General features: G+C 41.2%; 1 protein-coding gene across 1 annotated transcript in view; it reads right to left on the bottom strand.

The window, feature by feature from the left end:
- Positions 1-495: 495 nt before the first annotated feature.
- lmbr1l (limb development membrane protein 1-like) overlaps positions 496-26,087 on the bottom strand; it is a 65,992-nt gene continuing 40,400 nt past the window's right edge. Inside the window, exons 9-17 of the mRNA XM_078534563.1 lie at positions 25,390-25,462; positions 24,955-25,041; positions 24,791-24,867; positions 21,063-21,140; positions 19,340-19,413; positions 14,154-14,244; positions 12,281-12,347; positions 10,046-10,207; positions 496-5,213 (exon numbers count right to left, since the gene is read on the bottom strand). Coding sequence (XP_078390689.1) covers positions 5,119-5,213; positions 10,046-10,207; positions 12,281-12,347; positions 14,154-14,244; positions 19,340-19,413; positions 21,063-21,140; positions 24,791-24,867; positions 24,955-25,041; positions 25,390-25,462 — 804 coding nt within the window. The 3' untranslated portion in view covers positions 496-5,118. The remainder of the gene's footprint in view (positions 5,214-10,045; positions 10,208-12,280; positions 12,348-14,153; positions 14,245-19,339; positions 19,414-21,062; positions 21,141-24,790; positions 24,868-24,954; positions 25,042-25,389; positions 25,463-26,087) is intronic.

Genomic DNA, 26,087 nt, shown 5'->3' on the forward strand with positions numbered 1-26,087 from the left:
CATCCTTGCTGATTTGTTCAAGTGTGTAATTTGATTGGCAGCTTGGTTTTTAAACTGAACCGTTACTTAACTTGACCAAGCAAGTTTATTTATTTTTTTTAAAAAAGGCATTTATCAGCCTATCTTTTTCAAAGATGTGGAAAGAGAGAAACATCTAGCTTAACTACACTGAAATCGTGTACCTCTACTATTAACACCATTTAAGAAACCGTTTGGCAGTTAAAACATGGTGTATTATTTTGTTCTTTTCTGAAGGCAGGGGGATATGAAAAAGTTAAAACAGTGGCTGAAATAAAGGGAAGAAGGTCCTGTGTTTGTGCTACAAATTCACTTAGTTCACCAGGTACGTATAAGAGCTCTCAAACACTGGACTTAAAAATATCTATAGCGAAAAAGTGAATAAACTCCTAACTGGTGACACGTGTCACAAAGTCTCAGACGGGGGGTGGGAATCTTAGAAAATTGTATTCAACAGGATAAGTCAAAACAAACAGATTTTTTAAAAAAAGTATTTTACTTGTATTGCATTTAACAGATTGTAAACAAAGATACAGACATAGGTTTGCATTGCAACATCAAATCACAACATTTATTTACCAAACAATTGTTTTTTTAATAAAAAAAGACATTTTCACAGGAGTGATGATTTATATATAAAGTCACTTCACTCCAATATTGAGCAACTATAGGAGACCTGGATGCTAGGACTCTGGAATACCAGGCCTCCCAAGTATTTCAGAATCCTTAACTAAAACATCATTAAGGATATGCCCCATGACTGAGAATTTTCATCATGCGCTCAAAAGTCCTAAGGCCAGTTCAAAAAATTTGAACCTTACATTTGGAATGTCAATCTTTGAAAAGAGGGATAGATATTCTGACAGAGGGGCAAAAGCTGATGTTCACTAAGTAAACTCCTTCTCTCACCCCAAAATTCTCCCTTCCTCCTCTAAAAGCATTGACTCATACTGGGGTACAGTTGGATGGGCACCAGCCTGTGTACCTCAAGTAACCCTTCATGCGCAAGCCTAAGCAGCAAGGGCTAGGCTATTAGACTATTAAGGGCAGCAGACCAACTGATCTACATATGGCTTATCAATGATATACAAGGTAGCGCCCATTACCCACTAGGCCATCTGGGGAGTGAAATGAACTACATTCGCACTAAATATGTAACCGATTGATGAACTAACATTGGAAAAAGGTGCTCAGTAATGGTCAGTTTATAGACTGGTCTGGAAAGAAAAAAATATGCTCCCCAAATTGTATTCCCATCCATCGTACGGAAATTTGACTATGATGCACAAAACCATTTAATAGGCAGTGACAGTACCGAAGATGACAGGTGCTAGACATACATTACAACCAGAGGTCAACTTCACTGTCACCAATCCTACTCTACCTCTCAAACACACAACTTCTGCCAATATATTAAAAACAAACTTTTTTTAACTAAATTGAACTGTTTAAAATGGCAACTTTGAAAAAAAATTTCAAATAAAAGTTGCCAATAGAATTTATAGCAGCATGAACTGGGCTATGACAATGCTGCAGAGATGGCAAAGCAGAGTAATTAACAGGGATCTACTAATGAAAGGAACATCTCGCCTGCTTTGTAAATGAGCACTGTTTAATGAAAAACTACAGCAATGTGGCGGGGGGGGGGGGGGGGGGGGGACTGTGAAAATTCTTGTCCTAGGATGGTTTCCCTCTTGCACACGCTTCACACCTTATATAAAAAAAGATCACCAGACACAATCCCCATGAGACCAATTCATTACAAAATTCAACTCCTGCAATTTAATTTCAGAGCTATTATAAACAAGTTTAAAACAAGGACAAACCCAGATTAAAAAAAAAAATCAAGATTTTTAAAGAGAACTTTGGGGCCTTATTATGGCAGTTCAGGACCTTGGGCAGATCACAGGACAAATCTGTTCAGGGTCCCGTGACTGAGCTAAATAAAACAGTTCTTGGCTTCAAGGGACAATTATCTTATTATACACAAGTCTCATCAGTAAGAGAGTGCAGAGTTTGAACACAAAATTTGCAAGTTGATTCCTTGTTTCAGTCAGAGTAGGGCAAGTTTCAGTTGTAAACTAAATTTCTTGACCAAGAACCATCATGATGCCAAAACTCTCTCTCTGGGCAGGAGTCTTTGAATTAGGAATCCAATTAAATTTTAGAAAGAAATATTTTCACCACTCTGTAGTTTAAAAATTAAACAGAAGCCAAGGTGAAGATTAAGGATTTATTATTGATAGGGATTTTGCCAAAAGGATATCCTTTTGTTAAGTTACTGATATTAAACTTGTACCACACAATCTAAACAGTCTTTTGATCACCGAACTGAGGTGCTGCTCACTAAATCTCAGATTTTTAACAAGCATTCTATATTGGCTTCATTCACACACATTGTCACATCTTGAACCAAACAGGCATCATAGAAGATTCAAGGCCCACAGGACATTCATGGACTTGTGTTCAGACTGTACACTTTTCCTCTTCCTCCTCCTGCCATTCATAATGCAGAGGCAGGAATGCAAACTGCCCATTCAGCTTTTGCAAATCATTTAGATTTCTATAAACAATAGCCCTCAGCAAGCAGCAGGGATCTAACCAATTCTTTCCATCATTGCCTTTATAGACATTGTTTCACAAATGAAACAAAACTCTGGCACAAAAATCCAATTCAAGCAACACAAGTCCATATCGTTGGTCTGAGTGATATTCTACACAAATTCATGGTGGAGATATGTACTGTAAAGACCTCCAGAGAAATTAGGCAAAGCAACTGCAAGTCATGACAAACTGTAAACAGTAATTGCCATTATCCTCCATAAAAGATATTTTAAGCAAGCATTACCAGGACAGGACTTCACTCAAGATCAACTTTAAGAACTTTAAAAGAGCTGTTAGAATTTAGGAGAGATGGTGGAAAGCCTAAATAATCTTCCTTTATTCTGGTGCTTCTGGGAGGTTGAGAAAATCGCACCCATTCTGCCCAAGTGACCACTGCAAAGCTTCCAAAAGGTTTCTGTGCAACTCTATTGAGACCCATTGATATGCTTGGCTTCCATCACTGGTCCTTCACACCATCGATGCCTGTTGTTCTGCAGAAATTACCACTCCTAACCATTTTACACAGCCTAAAATGGATGCTTATATTAAAATAAAAGCTCAAACGGCATCCCAGAACAAACAATATCCTTCAATTATTTACCACCTTTGCTAACTAGCCCAAGATTTTAACTGTATGAATTAATTTAATAATACAGCATTTTTGAAAGAACAAAATTTAAGATGGTTTTCTGCTAATTAAAGCTTAAGGAACAGGAAAAGAGTGATCTACAATACTTGGAGGACAAAAGCCCAATGACCAGAATGCAGGGCTGCAATTGAAGAGTTAGTTTGTTAAACATTTTGCAATAACAGGGTTTTCAACTTCCAAATTTTGATGCCATCATGGGGAAGTTAATCAACAGGAGGGATAGAGAGGTGGCAGGAGAGCCAGACAGTCCCCACAGGGAAGGCAGGAGAGTCAGTCCCCATGTGCATCTTTCTAGTAGCTGGCTAGACCATGGCAGAAGCCATGGTGGAGAGAAATGCATCACTAAAAAAGGTAATCCCTGCCTCTAAAAATTGGTTAATGATAATATGTAATTTATCAATATACATAGGATCCAATGGAAAAACAACCCAGATGCCTAATAATTAGCAATTTTATAATAAACCCACAAACAGATCAATGGCTAAAAAGCATTAACTATCATCTTTCTTTGACATTGGAAGTGGTAATGGTTTGACAGCTCATCTATTTAGAGTCTTTGTGGTACAGATATGTCTCTAATCCCATGTGCTGGCAGATAACTCAGTCAGTGCTGTTCAAATCCAGTAGAAAAGAAATAAAACTCAATTCAATCCTTCGTTTGATTGAAGTCCTAGCTCTGGGCTGGGCAGGAGGCAACCTGAATGTGTGCAGAGATGCAGTTCGAGCTCCTGACACTCTTGCTCCATTAACAACTAAAAACGTTGAAGAATATAAAAAAAAACCATCACCAAGCAGTGAGGTGATGGGGTTTTGCTTCATTAACATCCCTAACGCCAACACTGCCCACTCCATTTATAAAACACCAGTTTAGTAACATAAAAACATTTGCCAGTAAACAGTGCAGATTAGAACTCCAGTAAATATCGTATTGAAACATGTAACGCAATGAAAGCCATCACATCTCTCCTACCTGAATCTCAACTAAAGCTTCACATTTACTAATTAAAAGTGTTCTAACTCCCTTAAATGGGTAAAACTCAGTCAACCACCCATCTTTTCTCTGCATGGTTAACAGCCTGGGTTTCAGTCAACAGGTACTTTCCACTGCTTCCATTAAATGGTCCCGGAAGGAGCATGGTTTTGGAGGAATATCCTGGAGAACGTTTCCTCCAAATAGTGTCTGTGTCACACCTAACAGCAAACCTGTTCTGACAGAACAGAGGACATGCACGCACACACACACACCTTTCAGCTTTATTCTGAACTCCCCATCCCCACTGTTACCAGCAGACATGGAAATCCTTCAGAGTCTATCCATTTTGACACCACTACTAAAAAAACAGTTTAAAACAAAAATGGAAAGAACACCAGTCACAGTAAACTTAAAAAAAAAACACTGGCAATATCCAAGGGCAAAAACACTTAAATAAAACATGCTAAAACCACATTTAGAAAAAACCCATATTGCACAGGGTACATTGTGTAAACATTTAACTGCTCGAAATATCTGCCTCTTTGGATTAATTCCATCCCATAATATTGTACAGTTGCATAATGAGGTCTCTCTCATTATGGTAATTCCAGCACCGACTGATGTAAACAACGCTTGGGTTTCTCTGCAGTGGAGAAGAGATATTTGATTGGTCAACCCCAAGAGTCTAGGGATTTGCTGAAAAGAACTGCTCGTTTGCGAGTTTAAAGGTCACGTTCTATGGACCTGGGTTACGAAGGGCCTTGGAACTTAGAAACCCAACCTATAGCAGCATTCACAGTATAGTTTTAACATAATTCAGTCCCTTGAGTGGCTGGTCCATTTAAATTTCATCAGCCATAACTATCCAGCAATGTTACACGAGTCTCTTGCTGTTTGCTAGACACATCTTGGCAGAGGTGCTGGATCTGGTGACTGGAAGAGGCAGAGGCAGAGGCAATCTGTCCAAGCCTGAAAGAAATCATGTTGAAAAAAGTTAGAATCACAATCAATTTGTTGCAGAAATTTTACAGGGGGTGAAAATCCTCAAAAAAAATGGAATGTCCATTTTGATCTGCAATTACCTTAATTGCAATTTCTATTTTTGAAAATATATGTTATGAAGATATGCTGTACAGAATATTTATTTGTAATTTTATCAACTGGTTGTATATATATTTTTTTAAAAAAGGACATGGACATGGAGTAGCTGCTAATTTACACCTGTGAAGTCACATTCCATTCCTCAGAGATGCAAAGAAAAACTGACATGGAGAAGTCATGTGATAGAAACTTTTGTGGATGCTGGAATTGGGATCTAAGCAGAGAACACAGACGACCACAGGAGTCTCCCCCACTCTCCCTCCACAACATTTCAAAGTTTGCACCCTGCTTTGCTGAGAAAAAAAAGTGTCTACATCCCTGCAACAAACAGACTCTACTAAAAAAGCCATTGGATTTTCTACAACAGTGATTGCAGGAGAAAAGGGGATCTGCCAGCCACAATTCCAGACGCAGTGAATCTTTATTGACTTGACTTATTTATCTATCTGCACTTTAACTTGGCTAAGTTTAACATCCGATACTCTGTATAGTTTATTTCTTTTTGCAAGCTTGGGGTTTGGGCGCATTAGTGGGAAGGACGACGTATTTGTACATTTTTAACATTAATATTGTTATCTGGTGGGTTTTAGCAATAAAACTAATTCCTTACATGTTTAACTCAATAAAACCTGGCTGGCTTATTTCTTACAAGACTGCACACAGTCAAGTATATACTGAACAGGCACCACCACATCCTTTTTGAAATTCAAGCTTCTGCTATAACCAAACGAGTGGGAATAAAAGGAAAACCAGTCTATTCCTCCTCGCCTGGTTGTAACAAAAATCTAAATAATTTTGTATACTCTCCTCTGTTTGTTTCATCATCCATGTACACTGCAGGACAAGCAAATCCAGATTCCAACCCATGAACTCCCAGCCTACAGGCAAGTGCTACACAATATTAACATTTAGAACAGGGTTTATGTCTCACCACTGACTATCTGATAACTGCCATTATCACCAGCCTCATATGAGGAATTGTGCAAAGTTATTTTCAAAACTAAACATCAAGATTTGTAATCCATGAACGAGAGGAAAAGCAAAATCAGATTCTAACAATCAGCTCACATAACCTACCTCCTTGCTCTGAGATAAGTCAGCATTACAAGAGTTTACAGTCTATTTTAATGTAATCTTATCAAATTTAATTATAAATAACTTAGCACTTTTTTCCAGTCAGAATTCATTGTGATGAAGGATGCCCCTACTGTGAGCCCAGGCCTCATCAGGTCCGTTTGAAATTTTAATATAATCTTTACATCCAGAAATGGAAGTTAATTATTTTAGAACACAGGATTGAGTCCATAATGCTCACGTTCTTTCCATATTTTGGATTTATTCCAGCTGGTCAGAGAGTTTAGTTATTGTGAAAGGCTGCCCTTGGTCAAATAAATTATTCAAAAAGAAAAAAATGAATGTGAAAAATCAAAGGCACATTTGTCAATTGGGTGACTTAAGTGTCTGCAAAGCAACAGAAGAAAAATTTAAAAATACTTCACAGACAAAGCATTTTGGAGTTTGTCTGGAAAACCATTTCCATTTTATTAGGATATCTGGCATGGACATAATGGGCTGAGTGGCCTCCTTTTTGTGCCATAAGTGTTTGTGTTGCAATCATAGACAAGTGTTGGGGGCAGGCCAGGAGGAGGGAGGAAAAAAAACACCAGCTACTGTTCAGTTTAAGAGAAGCAATTATATCCAGATATCTGTATCGACCACTTGCTGGGCAATTTTGGTAAGTCCCACAAAGCCAGAGAACACCAACAAAATAGAAAGCCAGCCTCTACCTAACAGAACAACAGGGTGTATAGAGGCAAGGAGAGCAAAGGGAAATGAAACACTGATCATATCAACATATTTAAAAGAAATAACTTGCATTGATATGCTGCTGTTAACATCCTCAAAACATCCCAAAGCACTTCACAGCCAGCCAATGAACTACTCTTGAAGCAGTGACTATTCTGTAGTCAAATACCAATTTGCACTTGGCAAATGAAATGAACGACTAGGTTAGACCCATTACTTTAGCCTTTGTGCATCATTATGGGTTAAATAATGCTCTGGTCATGTTAGGTCTGTGGTCAGCTTTTATCCAGGTGAAAACATTAAGCTGGACAACAGAAAAACAGCTCCTCACTGCAAGCTCCTATTCCCCCCAACCCAGGGTCCATCAATTAGCATCCAAAAGCACCAAAAGGTTTTAATATTGCATATTCCAAGAAGCAGCTTGTCACAGTCAGGCTGTTTAATTGAGGATGCATAATAACTTTATACTCCAGGTTCAGAAGTACCTTACTTAATGACGTGAAAATAAAATGGCGTTTGGCATCAAGAAAGTCTGTCCGTTAATTTAGGCATACCACAAACAATGGCAGGTAACTGAACAGTTTGAACAATCTGTGCAAATTATCTTGATACACTTATAACTACCATACAATTAAACACATTGTCGTTTGCTTCTGAAGTATAAAAACCCCTCACAATCCAGAAATTGCCTTTTATGAAAGACTGCTAACGTGCCAATATCAACTCCCTTTAATAGGTGGGTACAGATTCCTAATCGTATGGTGCGGGCGAGGCTCTTGGTCCCTCCTTATCTTGACCCTTCCGAACGGGTTGCGGCCCCGACTTTGTGCTTGGGCAGCCATTGCATTCAAATTGTTGACAATGAGAGATTAGAAATGGTTCCCAGGAGACAAAACTTTTCACAGCAACATTTACCCAGAGGAACCAGACTGGGATTGTATTTCAGGACAAACGTCACTAGTTACTGACCACAGATCTAACATGGCCAGAGCATAATTTAACCCTTGTTGATGCATTTTTCAAGGCAAACCGTAAAAAGTGAATTTGGAACCAGTTTCAGGCAAAATGAGTAACGCCAGACGACTACTACAAGGCTCAACATTTTAACATCAAACATACTGCAATCAAAATCTTCAGTTGGCACAATGGACATAGCCATACCAAATTTTAGGCATTAATGTTGATGAGCTCGCTTCAGAATCACCAACTGGGGATTGATCAGTGTCAAACCAACAGCAAAATATTTGGAGAAAGGGAATGCTATTGCACCTTATGCACAATTTGTAGTGGCAAGGAACCCAACTTGGTTCCAAGTGGCACCAAAAACAGTGAATTTAGGACAGTTTGGAATAAATCAAACCCCATTTTGTTTGTGTTAATTCACGTTGCCATTTCTAACTCCCCCTCCCCAAACACTGTTGTCTTATTTGACTTTGTTTTGATAAACTTGCAGTAAATTGGACTGTTTGGAGAAGGCCCAGGAGAGCTGAATGGCACCAACTCTTGCTGGGATATAGTTCCATGGTGCCTGCAGCCATCTAGTAACTCACCCAAGTGGCCATTCTTCATTTGACAGCAAAGTATTCCACAGGGATGATTTCCTCCCAAGAGGAAATTTAAAAAATAGAAACAAAAAATAAAAACCCTACAATTCAGAAGAGCAGGGGGTCAGGAAAAAGGTGAAGGAAAGAAATATTAGAAACACTGAGCAATAGCTTGATCAAAAGGTGGGTTTTTAAGGAGAATCTTAAAAAAGGAGGGGAAAGGGTTTTGGGAGAGAATTCCAGAGCTTGGAGCATAGCAGGAAGGGGAGATAGACAAGAGGCTAGTTTCAGAGGAATGGGATTGGGGAGTTGTAGTGCTAGAGGGGGTTATGTCAAGTAGGATGGCAATTTGTAAACAGCTTGGTTCAACCCTAGCCAAGGAAGGGAATGGGTTGAGGGGGTTTGAGTTTGCAGCAGGAGCTCCCAAGAGGAAATGTAAAAAAATAGAAACAAAAAACAAACCTCAATTCAGACCAATCCAAGGTAAACAAAGTAACACTGGGCCTTTCAAGAGTCTGAAACTCACTAGAAGTGGTTTCAAGCACGACTCCTAATGATGATATTGCCAGCCACTGAGGCCACCTGTACTTGATAACAAAGCTGTTCTGTGCTCACTGGTCTGTATGTATTCCTCCAGCTAGTGAAGAACTTACAGGGGCCAGAAAAAGTCACAGATTAGGAATTGAACAATTTGTTGCTACCTAATATCCTGGAAACTGTAGAATCTTCCCTGCAATACAAATGGCATGAAGCCGAGGTAAACATCTTGGAGCAGCTCCAAAACATAAACTTGTCAGAGAATTGTGCTTAAAGCATCCAAACTAACTTCATTCCAGAAGACGTACCATTACTCAGCAAAAGGATGTTTGTTGTGTAATGGACTGATTCACTATATTGGTTTCAGATGTAGCCGTAGGACATTAGTTGGTATGCTCAGGTGAAGTCCAGCATCTCTGATCTACATACAAAATATCTACCTGATGCAAGGGTACAGGTTTTAGTGAGACAAGATGCCTCAGCTGCAGCATTCAATTAGGATTTTGTACCCAATTATTGAATGAAATTCAGCTATCCACAAAACGTTAAAACCTCTAGTTATGTGGAACATCACAAATAACCACTGCACTCCCAATAGGATTCTAGTTCAAAAAGGTGTTTGGCCATTTTTGAATACACCTTGGTCTTGTCAAGATGTACCCAATCAGAATGCCTGACAGGAGAGTGTACCTAATCCCCAGTGTGCTGTTCAATACCTAGAATCACAAAACGTCGGTATAACTACCTTCTTTTTAGGTGCAAGATTTACTGGTGTGTCAGGACACTGCTGCACCTGTACAAGTAGGTACTTACCAAATGCACGGAGAAGCTCTGCTTGCATAGCTCTGGTGAATTTTTTGACCAGGCACATTGCAGTAAGGCCAGCAAAAAAAATGTTGTAGAGAAAGATGATGTAAAAATTCCCCAGCCAGTTAAAACTGCCAAAGTTCCCCAACAGATCAAAGTTTGTGATTCCTAAAAGCAGAAAAAAAATTGTTTTAATAATCAAAAGAGGTAAACAATTCCAATACTCGATCTAACATCTGTAGGATGAATCAGAAATGTTGCATTACTTGACTCAGATCATTTAATGAGAGGCACCATAGTAGGAAAAGTGAAATGGTTGTTAAAATGGACCTTGCTGCATTCAAACCTTCAATAAACGTGTGTTCTTAAGAGCACACAAGTGAAAAACAGATGAATACACTGCTTCTGTTGAATTCTTTTTAAAAAAAGCCAGCCATACTGCAGAACACATTTTCACAAATAAAACGTCTCTTCTAATTTTCTCTCCTCTGAAGCTATTAACTTTTGCTAAAGTACAGTAGCATTAACAAGGTGCTCATTCATTTGGAAGCCTGAACCACGTACACGAGTGCAAGGAGCTGAGAGTAGCAGTGGCAGAAAGACAGAGTCAATATTACTGTGTATCTGCAGTATTTTCTTTCCTATTACAGAATCCTTGCAAATAATGCAAAGAGATAAATCCAGAGCAGCCTCAATACATGATTTAACAAGTGTACATACATCAAATAATTGGGTCCAGGATTAGAGCAAAGAGAGAAACAGGGAGACTTGGAAGGTCCTAAATTCAATCCCTGGTCTGAACTCTAGGTACCCAATTTCTCAGTCATGACTGAAGCAATAGTGCTACAATCGGCTGCAGTGCCCGTGCTAGGCGTGGAGACACGATAAAGGCCAAGGTTCCTGCTCCTGATTACTATCCAGCCAATGCATATGTACCATCTTAAATCAAATAGTTGGTCAACAGTCAACACATGCATAAATATTTAATGGCAGAGTGTCTAACATATGCAACTATAATCCAGTGAGGGAACCAATGCCTTCAATAGGAGGGGAAATTATGTAAAAAAAGAGAACAAGGTTACATAAATTCTCCAAAATTCCGCCTGATAAAACAAGGCAAGAGAAAAACTGAATTTTTTGATGCTGGTTTTGAACTGAAAATGGGGCTTTGAACTCCCAATGGCTGTAATGGAGTTTGGTGCCACCTGCAGGCAGCCTTAAGTAACTTAAATCCTAACAGCAATGGTGCTCACAAGATGCCATCAGGGCCAAAGGCTTGTCATGACTTGCGTAAAGCAAATTTGTTTTTATTGCATTTGCTTCTGGGATCTCTAATTAGCATTTTGGAGATCACATTCCACAATTTAATCTGTTTTTCTCTGGAAACAGAAAACCAGTGCCTTCCTTGCATTATACAAAGGGACAACTATTCCTTATTATCAAATATCATATTAATATTCTCTGGTTACCAAAGGCAATATGAAAAGCAGTAGCAAAAGGTCAAATTGTCTTGTTAACAGTGAGCCAATTCACTGATTGCTATTGGTTACTTTCAGAGAAGTCACAAAAATGACTAGTGGGCAATAAATGAGAGACAGGTGCAGTGCGCAGTTTACAGTGATTTTTCAGAGATCCCAATTTTATTCACAAATTATCCATTTCCATTTTTCCTTCCATTTTCTTCATTAATCTCAAAGACAACAATACTGAAGTAAGGCTCCACAGTATCCCAGCCAAGTCACCATTCATCACAAGCGACCCTCAACAGCAAGCATAAGCAAACCATTTAACCAGAAGGAACAAACAACTTCAAGTGCAGCATTGAGAGTGTCATGTCAGAGATGCCATTCTAAACTGAGGCCCTGCCTGTGTGTTCAAGTGGTCACAGAGGATCCAACGGAACTATTTGAAGAGAAGCAAAGAGCTCCCTATGTACTTCCCAAAAAAAAAACCCAGTAATGCAGTGAAGCTCTGCCATCAGGAATGTGATAAAACACTATATAAATCCAAGCTCTTTCCATCTTGTCTTCACCCAATATTTCCCTCATGCACGCACACAAAAACATTCAGCAGGGTACACGGGTTAACAAATTGACAACTCTGGTTGATTTTGTTCTCCTCCCTGTTCTGAACCGGTCGAAGCCAATTAAAACATCCCCAACAATGCCCCAGCCGAGATGTGTAAACTCAGCAGACCTGGAGAGTTTCAAACAGTAGCTACAGAAATTTACAATTGCTTACCGAGTGTCCGGGAGAATACTGGCAGGGCAGAGCTCAGAACAAGTAGTGACACGCAGTTCCCGATTATCTAGATGAAACAGATCAAAAGATCTTACAAACAAGAAAGATAATGGTATCCTTTAAGTGACCTTGATAACACCATCTCTGGAATACCATGTCCCGTTTTGGCTCCCTCAATTAGTGCGGGATATCAAGGCCATATAAAAGGAGATTTACAAGAGGGCCACTAGATTGATAACCAAGTTTAAAAGGCCCCTAATTACCAGGACAGGCTAAGAGAACAAGGACTTATTACTTCTGAAGCAAGCGGACTTTAAGAATCTCAGTTATATCTCCTTGAAGTAATTTTTTTTAAAAAAAAAAGTGTATCTTCAAATACACGCTTTTCCCCTTTGGGGAATAGCAGGAAAGTGGTGGAAGGATTCCCAGGCTGATTATCAGCTCATTGAACCGCATTATGAATGCTCCTTCTGCGACCCAGTGCTGGAGGGGTCTTGAACCTGGAGCTTCTGGCCCAGAGGTAGGGATGCTACCCATTGTGCAACAAAACCTCCTATCTTAAAAGTAATTAAAGGATTAGACTCAGTCCACATGGATAGGCTACTTAAACTCAATAGGTTAGGAAGGACCAGTAACTCAAGCATTGGTTACAAAAAGCATAGAAATCAGATAGATGCTACAAAGTGAATCTTTCTGCAGAGTCAAACTCTGGAATAAATTGACAGCACATCAAATGAGTGCAGGCTCACTATAAGCATTCAAAAAAGGAACTGGTCAAGTTCCTGTGAATAGCTGACATCTCTACATACAAAAGGGAGCAGGATCATTGAGGGGTCAGTGTTACAAGTCACTGTTTGATCACCTCCAGGGTTTGGAGAGGATTGCTGCAGAGTTTCTTTTCCTAAATTGACCAAATGTTTTGTCTTAAATTGTAAAATTTGCCTTTTCTGGGACAGTGACACTGGCAGTCAGCGGGGATAGGTGTTGGGATGGGGTGTGTGTGTGTAAGCTACAGTACATTGGGACAGGGCCAGTGGTATTTTGTAACCATACGATATTTAACTGACTACTTGATGGCTGTATGGAATATTACTCATTGCATAATAGAAACTGAACTGGACCAGCCATATAAATACTGTAGCTACAAGAGGTCAGAGGCTGGGAATCGTGCGGTGAGTAACTGACCTCCTGACTCCCCAAAGCTTGTCCACCATCTACAAGGCATAAGTCAGGAGTGTGATGGAATACTCCCCACTTGCCTGGATGAGTGCAGCTCCCACAACACTCAAGAAGCTCAACACCATCCAGGACAAAGCAGCCCACTTGATTGACACCCCATCCACCACCTTCAACATTCACTCCCTCCACCACCAACACACAGTACCAGCAGTGTGTACCACCTACAAGATGCACTGCAGCAACTCATCGCCATCTTGAAGGGCAATGAGGCTTGGACAATAAATGCTGGCCTAGCCAGCAATGCCCACTTCTCGTGAATGAATAAAATAATATCTATGAGAACAAGATGACACTGCTACCCATGGTTGCTGAGCCATTGGGCAACACAACTTAGCTGATGATGGCCAACTATAACCAGGTTATAATTCTATACAGCCCCTAGTGTGGATCTTCTTTGTAGATTTAAAAATCATAACATTTACATGCCATTCAAGAACTAGAGAGGATTAGATGGGAGATTTGGAAAGGTAAAACAGCCACAGGTCTTCTCTTGCCTAAAGTATTATTATGCAGTTACCCAAACTTGTAATAGTATACACAAGAAAACAATGTGGCATTTTATAATACAATACAGGTCTAACCATTATAACCCTCAAGAGGAAATTATTTTCAACAGACAGGTTTCCAACCCTACCTTAGTCATGGTGGTGTCCTGCTTCCTGGGGGCAAGTTTGATAAAAAGTGGAGAACTGTAAAACCCAACAACTGATGACACCATTAAGTAACTGCATTGAAGTTAAGGTACAATAAAATACTCAACACGTCAGATAAGAACTAGTCCTAGAGCATCAAAAACTACTGAGCCATCTTATGGCCGAGAATTTAAACTGAGTTTGCCCTCTAGGGCGGGCCTAAGAGCCCACAACCGCTATCGGAATAAGGGCAGGGGGCAGTTCTCCCCAATGTCGTGGCCAATATTTATCCCTCAACGAGCATTTCAAAAACAGATTCTGATCATTAGCACAAAATTGTTTGTGGGAATTTTCTTTGTGCAAATTGTCTATACATTTCCTAAATTACAGCAGTAACTGCAATTCAAAAAGTGCTCCAGAGGAGAGGAGCACTTCCTATTTCAGCACTAGGCCATGCACTCCGTGACCAAGCCTTGTGCCAGACAACCAGGGAGGAAACAAGAAGCCCTGAGAGGCTGCTGCCACCAAGGTCTTTCTCACTGCTGAAGATCCCAGGGGAAGAATTCAGGGAGGGGTGGTGGTGACAGTGGTTGAGAGGGGGCAGTTTACAACTCTTTGATCCATGGGAGTCCTAGGGCAGAGCCTTGCACCAACCTTCTTTAGCCACCAATACTGGGGAGACCAGACAGATGAACAGCAAAGGAAGATGGTTTCTAGCACAAGAGAAGATGGTTGTGCTTGTTGAGAGCTAATCATCTTAGCCCCAGGTGCAGGAGTTCTGCAGGGTAGTGTCCTAGGCCCGACCATCTTCAGCTGCTTTAATGACCTTCCTTCCATCATAAGGTCAGAAGTGGGGATGTTTGCACAATGTTCAGCACCATTCGCGACTCTTCAGATACTGAAGCAGTCCATCTCCAATGCAGCAAGACCTGGACAAGTGGCTATTAACATTTGCACCACACAGGTGCCAGGCAATGACCATCTCCAACAAGAGATAATCCAACCATCTCCCCATGACATTCAATAGCATTATCATCGCTGAATCCCCCACTATCATCCTGGGGGTTACCATTGACCAGAACCTGAACTGGACCAGCCATATAAATACTATGGCTACAAGTAAGGTCAGAGGCTGGGAATTCTGCAGTAACTCACCTCCTGACTCTCCAAAGCCTGTCCACCATTTACAAGACTCAAGGCAGGAGTGTGATGTGCCTGGATGAGTGCAGCTCCAACAACGCTCAAGAAGCTCGACACCATCCAAGACAAAGCAGCCCACTCGATTGGCACCCCATCCACCACCTTCAGTACTGGAGAAAGTGGGGGCTGAAAAACTGGGGCGGTCTATGCCAGAACCGTGCTGGGACCGGTTTTCTAATGAGCCGCATAACTAGGGGAGTAGAGGGGGCTTTAAACTAAACAAGGGTGGGGAGGGGTGATGGATCAAGCTTTGGGCGATGTAGCAAATCAAGGGGTAGAGTCAAAGCAGGAGAGCAAAATAGTAACATGGGAAATGAGGGTCAGAGGATGGTAGGAAGTGACAAACAGAAAAAAACCCAAGAGCACACCAATAGTCAAGACTAGATGTTACAAAGATAACAAAAAAACAAAACTAAAGGCTCTGTATTTGAATGTACGGAGCATTCATTAAGTAAATGAATCGATAGAATACATTGAAGTAAATAAATATGATCTGATGGCCATTACAGAGACGTGGCTGCAGGATGACAAGGATTGGGTCCTGAATATTGAGTAGGAAGCTAGGTAAAGGTGGAGGGGTAGCACTGTTAATCAGGGATGGCACTTGTGCAAAAGTCAGAGATGACTGATTCAGGAGATCAGGATGTAGATTTGGTTTGGATAGAGGTGAGGAATAGTAGGGGAAAGAAGTCACGAGTGGAAGTGCTCTACAGGCCCCCTAACAGTAACCACAATAAAAGACAAAGTATACAAGGAGAAATATTGGGTACTTGTGATAAAGGGACAGCAATAATCATGGGTGATTTTAATCTACATAGACTGGAAAAATCAGATTGGACGAGGAGTTCATAGAATGCTTTCAAGATCATGCTGCTCTAAGAAACTTCCCGGCACCAACCAGAGAGCAGGTTATATTAGACTTGGTATTGTGTAATGTGACAGGATTAATTAATGACCTCAGAGTAAAGACACCCCTATGTAGCAGTGGCCACAATATGATTGAATTTTACGTCCAGATTGAAAGGGAGAAGAGTGGGTCTAAGACCAGTATTTTAAACTTAAGGGTAACCATATATGGGCATGAAAGCTGAGCTAGCTGAAGTGAACTGGGATACTAGGCTAGGTAATAGATCAATAGAGAAGCAATGGCAGACATTTAAGGGGATATTTCAAAATACTCAGCATAAGTACATTCCTACTGTAAAGAAAAATTCTAAGGGGAGGACCCGCCGTCCATGGTTAACTAAAGTTAAGCAAAGCATCAAACTTAAGGAAAAAGCATATAACTCTGCAAAGATAAGTGACAGGTCAGATGATTGGTCAGAATAGAAAGAACAGCAGAGAATGACTAAAAGGTTAATCAGGAGTAAGAAATTCGAGTTGAGATGAAGATAGCTAGAAATGTAAAAACAGATAGCAAGAGTTTCTACAGGTATTTAAACAGGAAAAGAGTAAGTAAAGTGAGTGTTGGTCCTCTAGAGAGTGACAATGGGGAGTTAATAGTGGATAATTAGGAAATGGCGGATGAAGTTAACAAATATTTTGCTTCTGTCTTCACTACAGAGGATACAAAAACATTCCAGTAATAGCTGTAAATCAGGAGGTGGAAGGGAGAGAAGGACTTGGTGAAATTACAATCACTAGGGAAGTGGTACTGAGCAAACTGATGGAGCTGTGGGCCGACAAGTCTCCGAGTCCTGAAGGACTTCATCCCAGGATCTTAAAAGAGGCGGCTGATGAGGTAGTGGATGCATTGGTGTTAATTTTCCAAAATCTGCTAGATTCTGGAAAGGTTCCATTAGACTGGAAAGTAGCAAATATAATCCCTCTATTCAAGAAGGGAGGGAGGCAGAAAATAGGAAACTGTCGGCCAGTTAGCTTGACTTCTGCCATGGGGAAGGTGTTAGAATCGATCAATAAGGAGGTTATAACTGGGCACTTGAGAAGCTCAAGGTAATCAAGAAGAGTCAGCATGGTTTTGTGAAAAGGAAATCATGTTTAACCAATTTATTGGAGTTCTTTGAAGGAGTAACATGCGCTGTGGATAGTGGGGAGCCTGTAGACCTACTGTACTTGGATTTCCAGAAGGCATTTGATAAGGTGCCACATCAAAGGTTATCGTGGAAAGTTAAAGCTCATGGTGTAGGGAATAACACATTAGCCTGGATAGAAGATTGGCTGGCTGGCAGAAAGCAGAGAGTGTGCATAAATGGGTCTTTTTCTGATTGGCAGGATGTGATAAGTGGAATTCCACAGGGGTCTGTGCTGGGGCCTCGACTATTTACAATTTATATCAATGACTTATGAGGGGAGTGAAAGCACGGTAGCTAAATTTGCAGACGGCAAAGATAGGTAGCAAAGCAGGTTGTGATGAGGACATAAGGAGTTTGCAGATGGGTATAGATTGGTTGAGGGAGTGGACAAAAATCTGACAGATGGAGTATAATGTAGGAAAATGTGAAGTTGTTCACCTTGGCAGGAAGATAAAAAAGCAGAGTATTACTTAAATGGTGAACAACTGCAGAATTCCGAGGTACAGAGTGATCTAGATATTCTAGTGCATGAGTCACCAAAAGTTAGTATGCAGGTACAGCAAGTAATTAAGAAGGCTAATGGAATGATATCCTTTATTACAAGAGAATTGAACATAAAAGTAAGGATGTTATGCTTCAGTTATGCAGGGCATTGGTGAGACCACATCAAATAGTGTGCGCAGTTTTGGTCTCCTTATTTAAGGAAGGATGTAAATGCATTGGAGGCGGTTCAGAGAAGGTTTACTAGATTGATACCTGGAATGAGCAGGTTGTTTTATGACAAAAGGACAGACAGACTGGGATTGTTTCCACTGGAGTTTAGAAGAGTGAGGGGTGACTTGATTGAAGTATATAAGATCCTGAACGGCCTTGACAAGGTGGGTGTGGAAAGGATGTTTCCTCTTGTGGGCGAGTCCAGAACTAGGGGGCACTGTTTTAAAATTAGGGGTCACCTTTTTAGGACAGAGATGAGGAGAATTTTTTTCTCAGAGAGTTGTGCAACTTTGGAACTCTCTGCCTCACCTGACCCTACCTCCACTGCCTTCTGAATATTTTTAAGGCAGAGGTAGATTGATTCCCTTGCCTAACAAGGATCTACGGTCATCGGAGGTAGATGGGAGTGTGGAATTTGTAACAAACAAATCAGCCATGATCTTATTGAATGGTGGAGCAGGCTCTAGGGGCCAAATGGCTTACTCCTGCTCCTAATTCGTATGTTTGTATGATAGCATTTTTTTTATTCCTTCAAGATGTCAACATCACCAGCAAGTCCAGCATTTATTGCCCATCCTCAGTTGCCTCGGAGTGGTTGGCTAGGCCATTTCAGAGGGCAGTTATTGCTGTGGGTCTGGAGACACATGTAGGCCAGACAGAGCCACTGAAGGGCATTAGTGAACCAGATGGGTTTTCATGACAATTTTATGCCCTTCCAAACCCACAACCTCTCCCACCTAGAAGGACAAGAGCAGCAGACACATGGTAACACCAACAGATGTAAGTTCCCCTCCAAGCCACACACCACCCTGACTTGGAAATATATCAGTTGATACTCTATTGTCATTGGATCAAAATCCTGGAACTCTCTTCCTAAGAACACTTCCAACAGCCTAGCAAACTACTCAGAGGGCAATTGGGAATGGGCAATAAATGCAGCAGTTCAAGAAGGCAGTTCACCACCACCTTCACAAGGGCAACTCAAGATGGGCAAAATAAAATGCTGACTTTGTCAGCAACACCCACATGCCAAGGGAAAATCAAACATCACTTGGGGCAGAAGACAGGGAACAAGCCCTCACTCACGCTGTGGGTACTTGGCCTGTGCATTCTACAGGTGAAGATCCAATGATGTGCTTTGGGAGAACTGGAGGAAAGCCTGGTGAACAGAAAGGGGAGGTGACCCCACATCATGAGGCTCCATCTGTCTTTATTAGAACAGAATAGCATTGAAAGGATACAAAATGAGAATGACTTCCATAGCTGCTCCAAGTGAACCAAACATAGAGAGAGAGTCTTTCCCCAGAAGAGGATCCTAGAAGAGAAAAAGCACTTAACAACACTGCAAACATCACATATCATGAGTTACTCAAGGCTCAAAATACCAACATCCTCAAGCTGGGGCAGCAGTCACATAACTACAATTGGCTTTAGTGTGCCAAGCATTTTTATGGAGGGATTTAGCCAGGGGGGTGGTGATGGTGGAGAAAGAGACAGAAGGAGGGGAGTAAGGAGGTTGGGATGGGTAGTAGTCAGTGTTCCTGGGTGGTGATCAATACACAAAAAGCTCACTACTGGAAGTGTACGGTTGAGATATCAAACTGGATAGTCAAAATGCCTTCTAACACCCTCTGTCCAGGCGCACACAAGATTGGTCATTTAGACAAAGCAATGATCAGCTGTCAGTACCTGTAGCACTTGTAACTCAGCAGAAAGTGGGGAGGATACAAAATCCAGAAATCCACCACCACACTGCAAGAGGAAGCTGCAAACTCTCAGCTGCCATTTTCCTCCAAAACACAGAGATACTTATATACATGATGAAAAATGGGGAAAAATAAATTCCTGCAGCATTTGCAGTTTAACAGGCTGGTCCACATCTGGAAAAAAAGAGATAGGCCAACATTGGCTCTGAAGAGCTGATGGTACAGAGTTGCAAAGGGTCAACCCATCTTTTTCCTTTCTGGCAGACCTACAGTGCATGTTCCAGCATTTTCTGTTCTTCATTCAATTATGGTTTGTGCATGGTACAGGAGCTCCCCCTCCAGGTTATCAAAGATAGTACATGATATACCTTGAAAAACATTTAGGGGCTACATTGTATAACACAGCACAAGTAGCAGCTCAAGAGGCCATCTATTAGGGGAGACTATATACACGATTTATTTTTGCAAATGTTGGCACATTGTTGCATATGCAAGTGAGGATAAAGTTTTATCTTGCGTTTGTAATTCAGCATGAAGTGTCAGTTTAGAGAGTTGCAGGGAACCTACTGTCAAACACTACTTTTGCAAGTGAAAAAAACCCCAGCAGTTTTGAAAATGGAGCTGCACCAGGCTATTACACACGTCCAGGTTTTCTACATTCAAAATTAAATATCCCAACCTTCATGTAGATGATTACACATAATTAAGTGGCTTCTATCTTCAAGATTAGGCTTTATTCCACTTCAACAGGACACAGGTAGTTAATATGGTTACAGAATTCATAACATGCAACTGCCCTTGTATTTGAGCACCATTCATGTACATTTAGCTTTGGAGACTTTCCCTTGCTGATTTTTGGAAACTATAAAGCCACCAGACTGTGGTAATTCCACTTAGTTACAGGACAACAGCCAGACAAAAGCTACAGGAACAGGTCTGGGAAATTTCAGCGACTACACTTCACAAGGTGCGCCGTAGGAACAGAAGGTCATTCAGCCTCTTAAGCCTGCTCCACCATTCAATTAGATCACGGCTCGGTAACTCGTAATACCCTCGCATAACAGAAAATCCTGCTGACTTTCCCAACTCAAGGATGTGCAGCTTTTAAAATAAAATAAAAAAATCGGGGGGGGGGTGGGAAGGTGAGGTGAAATGTTTGGTTCAACCAGATGATTGGATGGCTCTCAGGACATACATGAACATCTTGTTTAATTTGACTATTTATATATTATGTTTTGCTTTCTTTCAAGTTCTTTACCTGCATTCCTTTGGGCATGGCTGTTTCATCAATAAGTAATTCAAGAACATGGAATCCCACCAGCAGGATTGAGATACCCTGAAATTACAGGAGAATCAAAACAATCAATTGGGAAGAACAGCCTTTCCCAGTTAGTATGAGAGTCCCAGAGTAATAGAGATGAAGCTACATTGCTGTGTTTCAGGAGCACTATATTCATTCAAGTGCTGTCTTTATGACCCTTAAAACTGATGGGACAAGAAGAAGTTTGGAGCTATCCCAACCAAACTCAGTGAGCATTAGCCCCTAGCACAACCCTTTGCTACACACAAACAGGTTGGTACAATAGGAGTTGCAGAACATTGCTGAGACAGAGCAGGACACCTTACGCTGCATTTGGCCCATGATGTGCCTCAGCTGGAAGGGCTTGGTGCCGATGCTAGCTGCTAATGTGTTGCATTGTTCATTAGCACAGACACCCTCACTTGGGGAATACAAAATTAAAGAAAAAAAATCACAATAACAACATTTGGTTTGATCATGTGCACTAATTTTAAAATATTGGAAGCTTTATTTATGGACCGAGTAGTGTACAGTTCCTGGCTAGTGTTCCATCAGGACTCAAACAGAAGCCAATCATGTTTGTGCCAAAGGTCAGCAAACAGTTCATCTCCTCAATGAGGTCTTTCATGTTGAATCCAGAAAATCTAACTTCACCATAACGAGCACAAATCAATTAACTCCTGCATAAAGCAAGCTTATTTCAAAGCTAAAGGGCCATACATCATTTTGTTTGAGTTATGCAAATGAGTCACTCCAAAAACAGTAACGGCAGCCTCGTGTTAAAAGCCTTGCAGCTCAACGTACAGGAGGGCCTCGACTCTTCAACCAAAGAATTTCAACATCATAAAATTCCAAGATGTATGAATAGCCACAAAAATAAACTTCCAGGCCACTACTTAATAAACCTGCAGAAAAGAAGTAATGACTTTGAGTTTTTTTTTTAAAAAGATACATTCACGGGTTATGGGTGTCACTGGCTGGGCCAGCATTTGTTGCCCATCCCTAGTTGCCCCTTGAGAAGATGGTGAGCTGCCTTCTTGAACTGCTGCAGTCCCTGTGGTGTAGGTACAACCACAGTGCTGTTAGGGAGGGAGTTCCAGGATTTTGACCCAGCAACAGTGAAGGAACAGCGATATATTTCCAAGTCAGGATGGTGAGTGACTTGGAGGGGAACTTGCAGGTGGTGGTGTTCCCACGTGTCTGCTGCCCTTGTCCTTCTGTGTGATAGAGATCACGGGTTTGGAGGTGCTGTCAAAGGAGCCTTGGTGAGCTGCTGCAGTGCATCTTGTAGGTGGTACACACTGCTGCCACTGTGCGTCGGTGGAGGAGGGAGTGAATGTTGAAGGTGGTGGATGAGGTGCCAGTGAAGTGGGCTGTTTTGTCCTGGATGGTGTCAAGCTTGAGTATTGTTGGAGCTGCACTCATCCAGGCAAGTGGAGAGTATTCCATCACACTCCTGACTTGTGCCCTGTAGATTGTGGACAGGCTTTGGGGAGTCAGGAGGTGAGTTACATGCTGCAGAATTCCTAGCCTCTGACCTTCTCTTGTAGCCTCAGTATTTATATGGCTGGTCCAGTTCAGTTTCTGGTCAATGGTAACCCCAGGGTGTTGATAGTGGGGGATTCAGCAATGGTAATGCCATTGAATGTCATGGGGACGTAGTTAGATTCTCTCTTGCTGGAGATGGTACATTATATTCTGCACATACATAAACTGCAATGACGATTAAGACACCAACTCCGAGTAAAACTGGAATGGAGTGGCATAGCTCAAGTTAGTTGAGAATGCAACCATGACAAAAGGCCCAGTCTCTCCTATTCAAAAAGGAGTAAGCTCTCGCAAAGCACACTTTGATGAAACCCTGGGTTAACTACTCTAGATTTAAACTTACACTCTCCCCAACACTGCCATTTGAAATTGGGTCTCCAAGAAGCTAAGCTTTCCCATCAATTTCTCTTTGTAACATAGCTTCCCAGTCACTCACAATTAGCAAAGTCACTAGAAAACAGTCATCCCAGCAATTCCTTCAATTGAAAAGGTTTTAGGTAGACTTTGTTTACAGCAAAGATGCTTTTAAGATTTTACAAGAAGGAAAATGCACAACATTCAACCCTAATAGGATTAGATTTTGTTTTGCAGAGAAGCACTCAGGATGTCTACAAACAGCACATACACAGACAACTGGCAAACCTTTGCAATCAGTCATTCAGCCCAAAACAAAAAGCTCAAACCTCTTACACTAAAAGAAAGGTCAGACTATAAAGTGTGCTGCTGTCTCCAGGTGACATTTGACAGCGGGTTGGCTGCATTTTGTTGGCAGAGCATTAAAAACAGTTTACAGAACACTTTGTAGTTAAACGTTCCATGTGATCAGCAATTCTGCACAATGAGTGAACAAGATGTGATTAGGTACATTGCATTCTATGCTTGGACAAGGTGCACATTTATCAGAAGAGGACTGTAATGAGGACCAAGTCTAATTTGCAGGTTTGCTCTTTGTATCATTGTAACATGGTGTAGATGGTGTCCTTCAAATATCACTAATTAATTTGTTCAGTATATCAAGTGGCCAGAGTAGAAAAAAGGTCAAAATTTGTATTGGAGCTGGACAGGCGTATGGCTGGAACCTCTTCACCAAAACTGAACCGATATTTTAAACACGGCAAGACTGTTGACGTGGTGTATACGAACTTCCAAAAGGCATTCAATACGGTGTATATCAGGAAAAGCAAGGGTCCCAGGTGTGCAGGGGACAATTTCAAAGTTTGCAGACGACACAAAGCTTGGGAAAATTGTAAATCGTGTGGAGGACAGTGTAAACTTCAAAAGGACATTGACACATTGGTGGAGTGGACAGATAGGTTGCAGATAAAGTTCAATGCGGAGAAGTGTGAGGTGATACACTTTGGTACAAAGAACATGGAGAGACAGTATAAAATAAAGGATACCATTCTAAAGGGTGTGCAGGAGCAGAAAGACCTGGGTGTATATGTACATAAGTCACTAAAGGTGGCAGGACAGGTAGAGAGAGCTGTTTCTAAAGCATACAGTATTCCTGGCTTCATTAATAGGGGCATAGAGTACAAGAGCAGGGAGGTTATGATGAACTTATATAAGACACTGGTTAGACCTCAGCTGGAGTATTGTGTACAGTTCTGCACGTCACACTATAGGAAGGATGTGAACACATTGGAGAGAGTGCAGAAGAGGTTTACAAGAATGGTTCCAGGGATGAGACACTTAAGTTATGAGGAAAGATTGGAGAAGTTGGGACTGTTTTCCTTGGAGAGAAGGCTGAGAGCAGACTTGATGGAAGTTTTCAAAATCATGAGGGGTCTGGACAGAGTAGATAGGGAGAAACTGTTCCCGCTCGTAAACAGATCTAGAACCAGAGGGCACAGTTTTAAAGTGTTTAGCAAAAGCAGCAAATGCGAGGTGAGAAAAACTTTTTCAGACAGCGAGTAGTTAGGGTTTGGAATGCACTGTCTGGAAGTGTGGTGGAGGCAGGTTCAACTGAGGCATTCAAGAGGGCATTGGATGATTATTTAAATAGAAACAACGTGCAGGGTTACAGGGAAAAGGCAAGAGATTGGCACTAAGTTAAAATGCTCAGAGAGCCGGTACAGACACGATGGGCCAAATGGCCTCCTTCTACACTGTAACAATTCTGTGATTCTGTGACTTACCGTTAATGCCAGAAGCAACAGCATTGCCAACGGGTATCCCAGGTTCCTTTGCCAGGGTGATGCTCTTCTCCTCATTTCTGTAGGAATAGGTTTGCTGTTAGATGTGACACAGACAGACACACACACACACACACACAGGCACACACAAAATTTCCTGTCCTTACCCAACTTAAGCCTTCTGGCATGGATATTCAGGAACTGGTTTTTGAGGGACTCCACACTGAAAAACACCCAGCAGGATGACATCTTGCCTGCCACCATAAGAAAGAAGAAAAAAAATACATCAGCAACAAAGTTGCTTTTAAATTCCTTTCACAGTAAATTGCTTTTAAACTTTGATTCAGCTGAAGATCAAGCCTTCTATTGTAATGACCAGCTATCATTGGGGCACAAAGTTGCACAGCTCAAATACATGACTTGTGATTTGAACTACTAACAATTTTCTTAATGGTTTTTTGGATACTCAACACTAATCTCATGCTTGACAGAAAATGAAAAGGGTATCAAATTCAGCTAAGCTGGTTCCATCATCATTGATGGGATTGTACACGGTCATATGTACTCTAGTATTACTGCCGGCAAGAACTGTTTTTGCATACCATTTAGCTTATGCAGCATAGCAGCCTCCTCAAATCGTGTACAGTTGAGTTGTTCATCCAGATCTTCCAAAAGCTACAAACAAAAAGTCAAGGAGTAAGATTGATGCATCCCTTCTCCCTTCAATAACAACATGCATTGACATAGCACCTTTAACAAAACAAAACATCCCAAGGCTCTTCACAGGAGCACTATCAAACATTGAGCCACATAAGGAGACATTAGGGCAGCTGACCAAAAGTTTGATCTAAAATGCAGAGTTTAAAGAGCATTCTTAAAAGGAGGAGAGATAGGCAGAGGTGTTTAGGGAGGGAATTCCAGAGCTTAGGGTCCAGGCAGCTGAAGGCAAGCCCTTCAAATGGCAGAATAATGAATATCACAGATGTGCAACAGGCCAGAATTGGAGGAGTGCAGAGATCTGAGGGTTGAGGCTGGAAGAATTCGAACAAGGATGAGAATCTTAAAACTGATGGGTTGTCAGACAGGGAGCCAACATTGGTCAGCGAGCACAGGGGTGATGGGCAAGCAGGGCTTGGTGCAGATAAAAAGCTACAAGAATAGTTTTGGACAAGTACAATTTTGTAGAGATTGGGAGGTTGGCCAGAGCATTGGAATAGTTCAGTCTGGAGGTAACAACATTACAGATAAGGGTTTCACCAGTTGATGGGCTGAGGCAGAGACTGGTGAGTGGAAGCAGGTG

This window comes from Cetorhinus maximus, chromosome X (assembly GCF_964194155.1).
Source record: "Cetorhinus maximus chromosome X, sCetMax3.hap1.1, whole genome shotgun sequence".
Classification (NCBI taxonomy): Eukaryota; Metazoa; Chordata; class Chondrichthyes; order Lamniformes; family Cetorhinidae; genus Cetorhinus; species Cetorhinus maximus.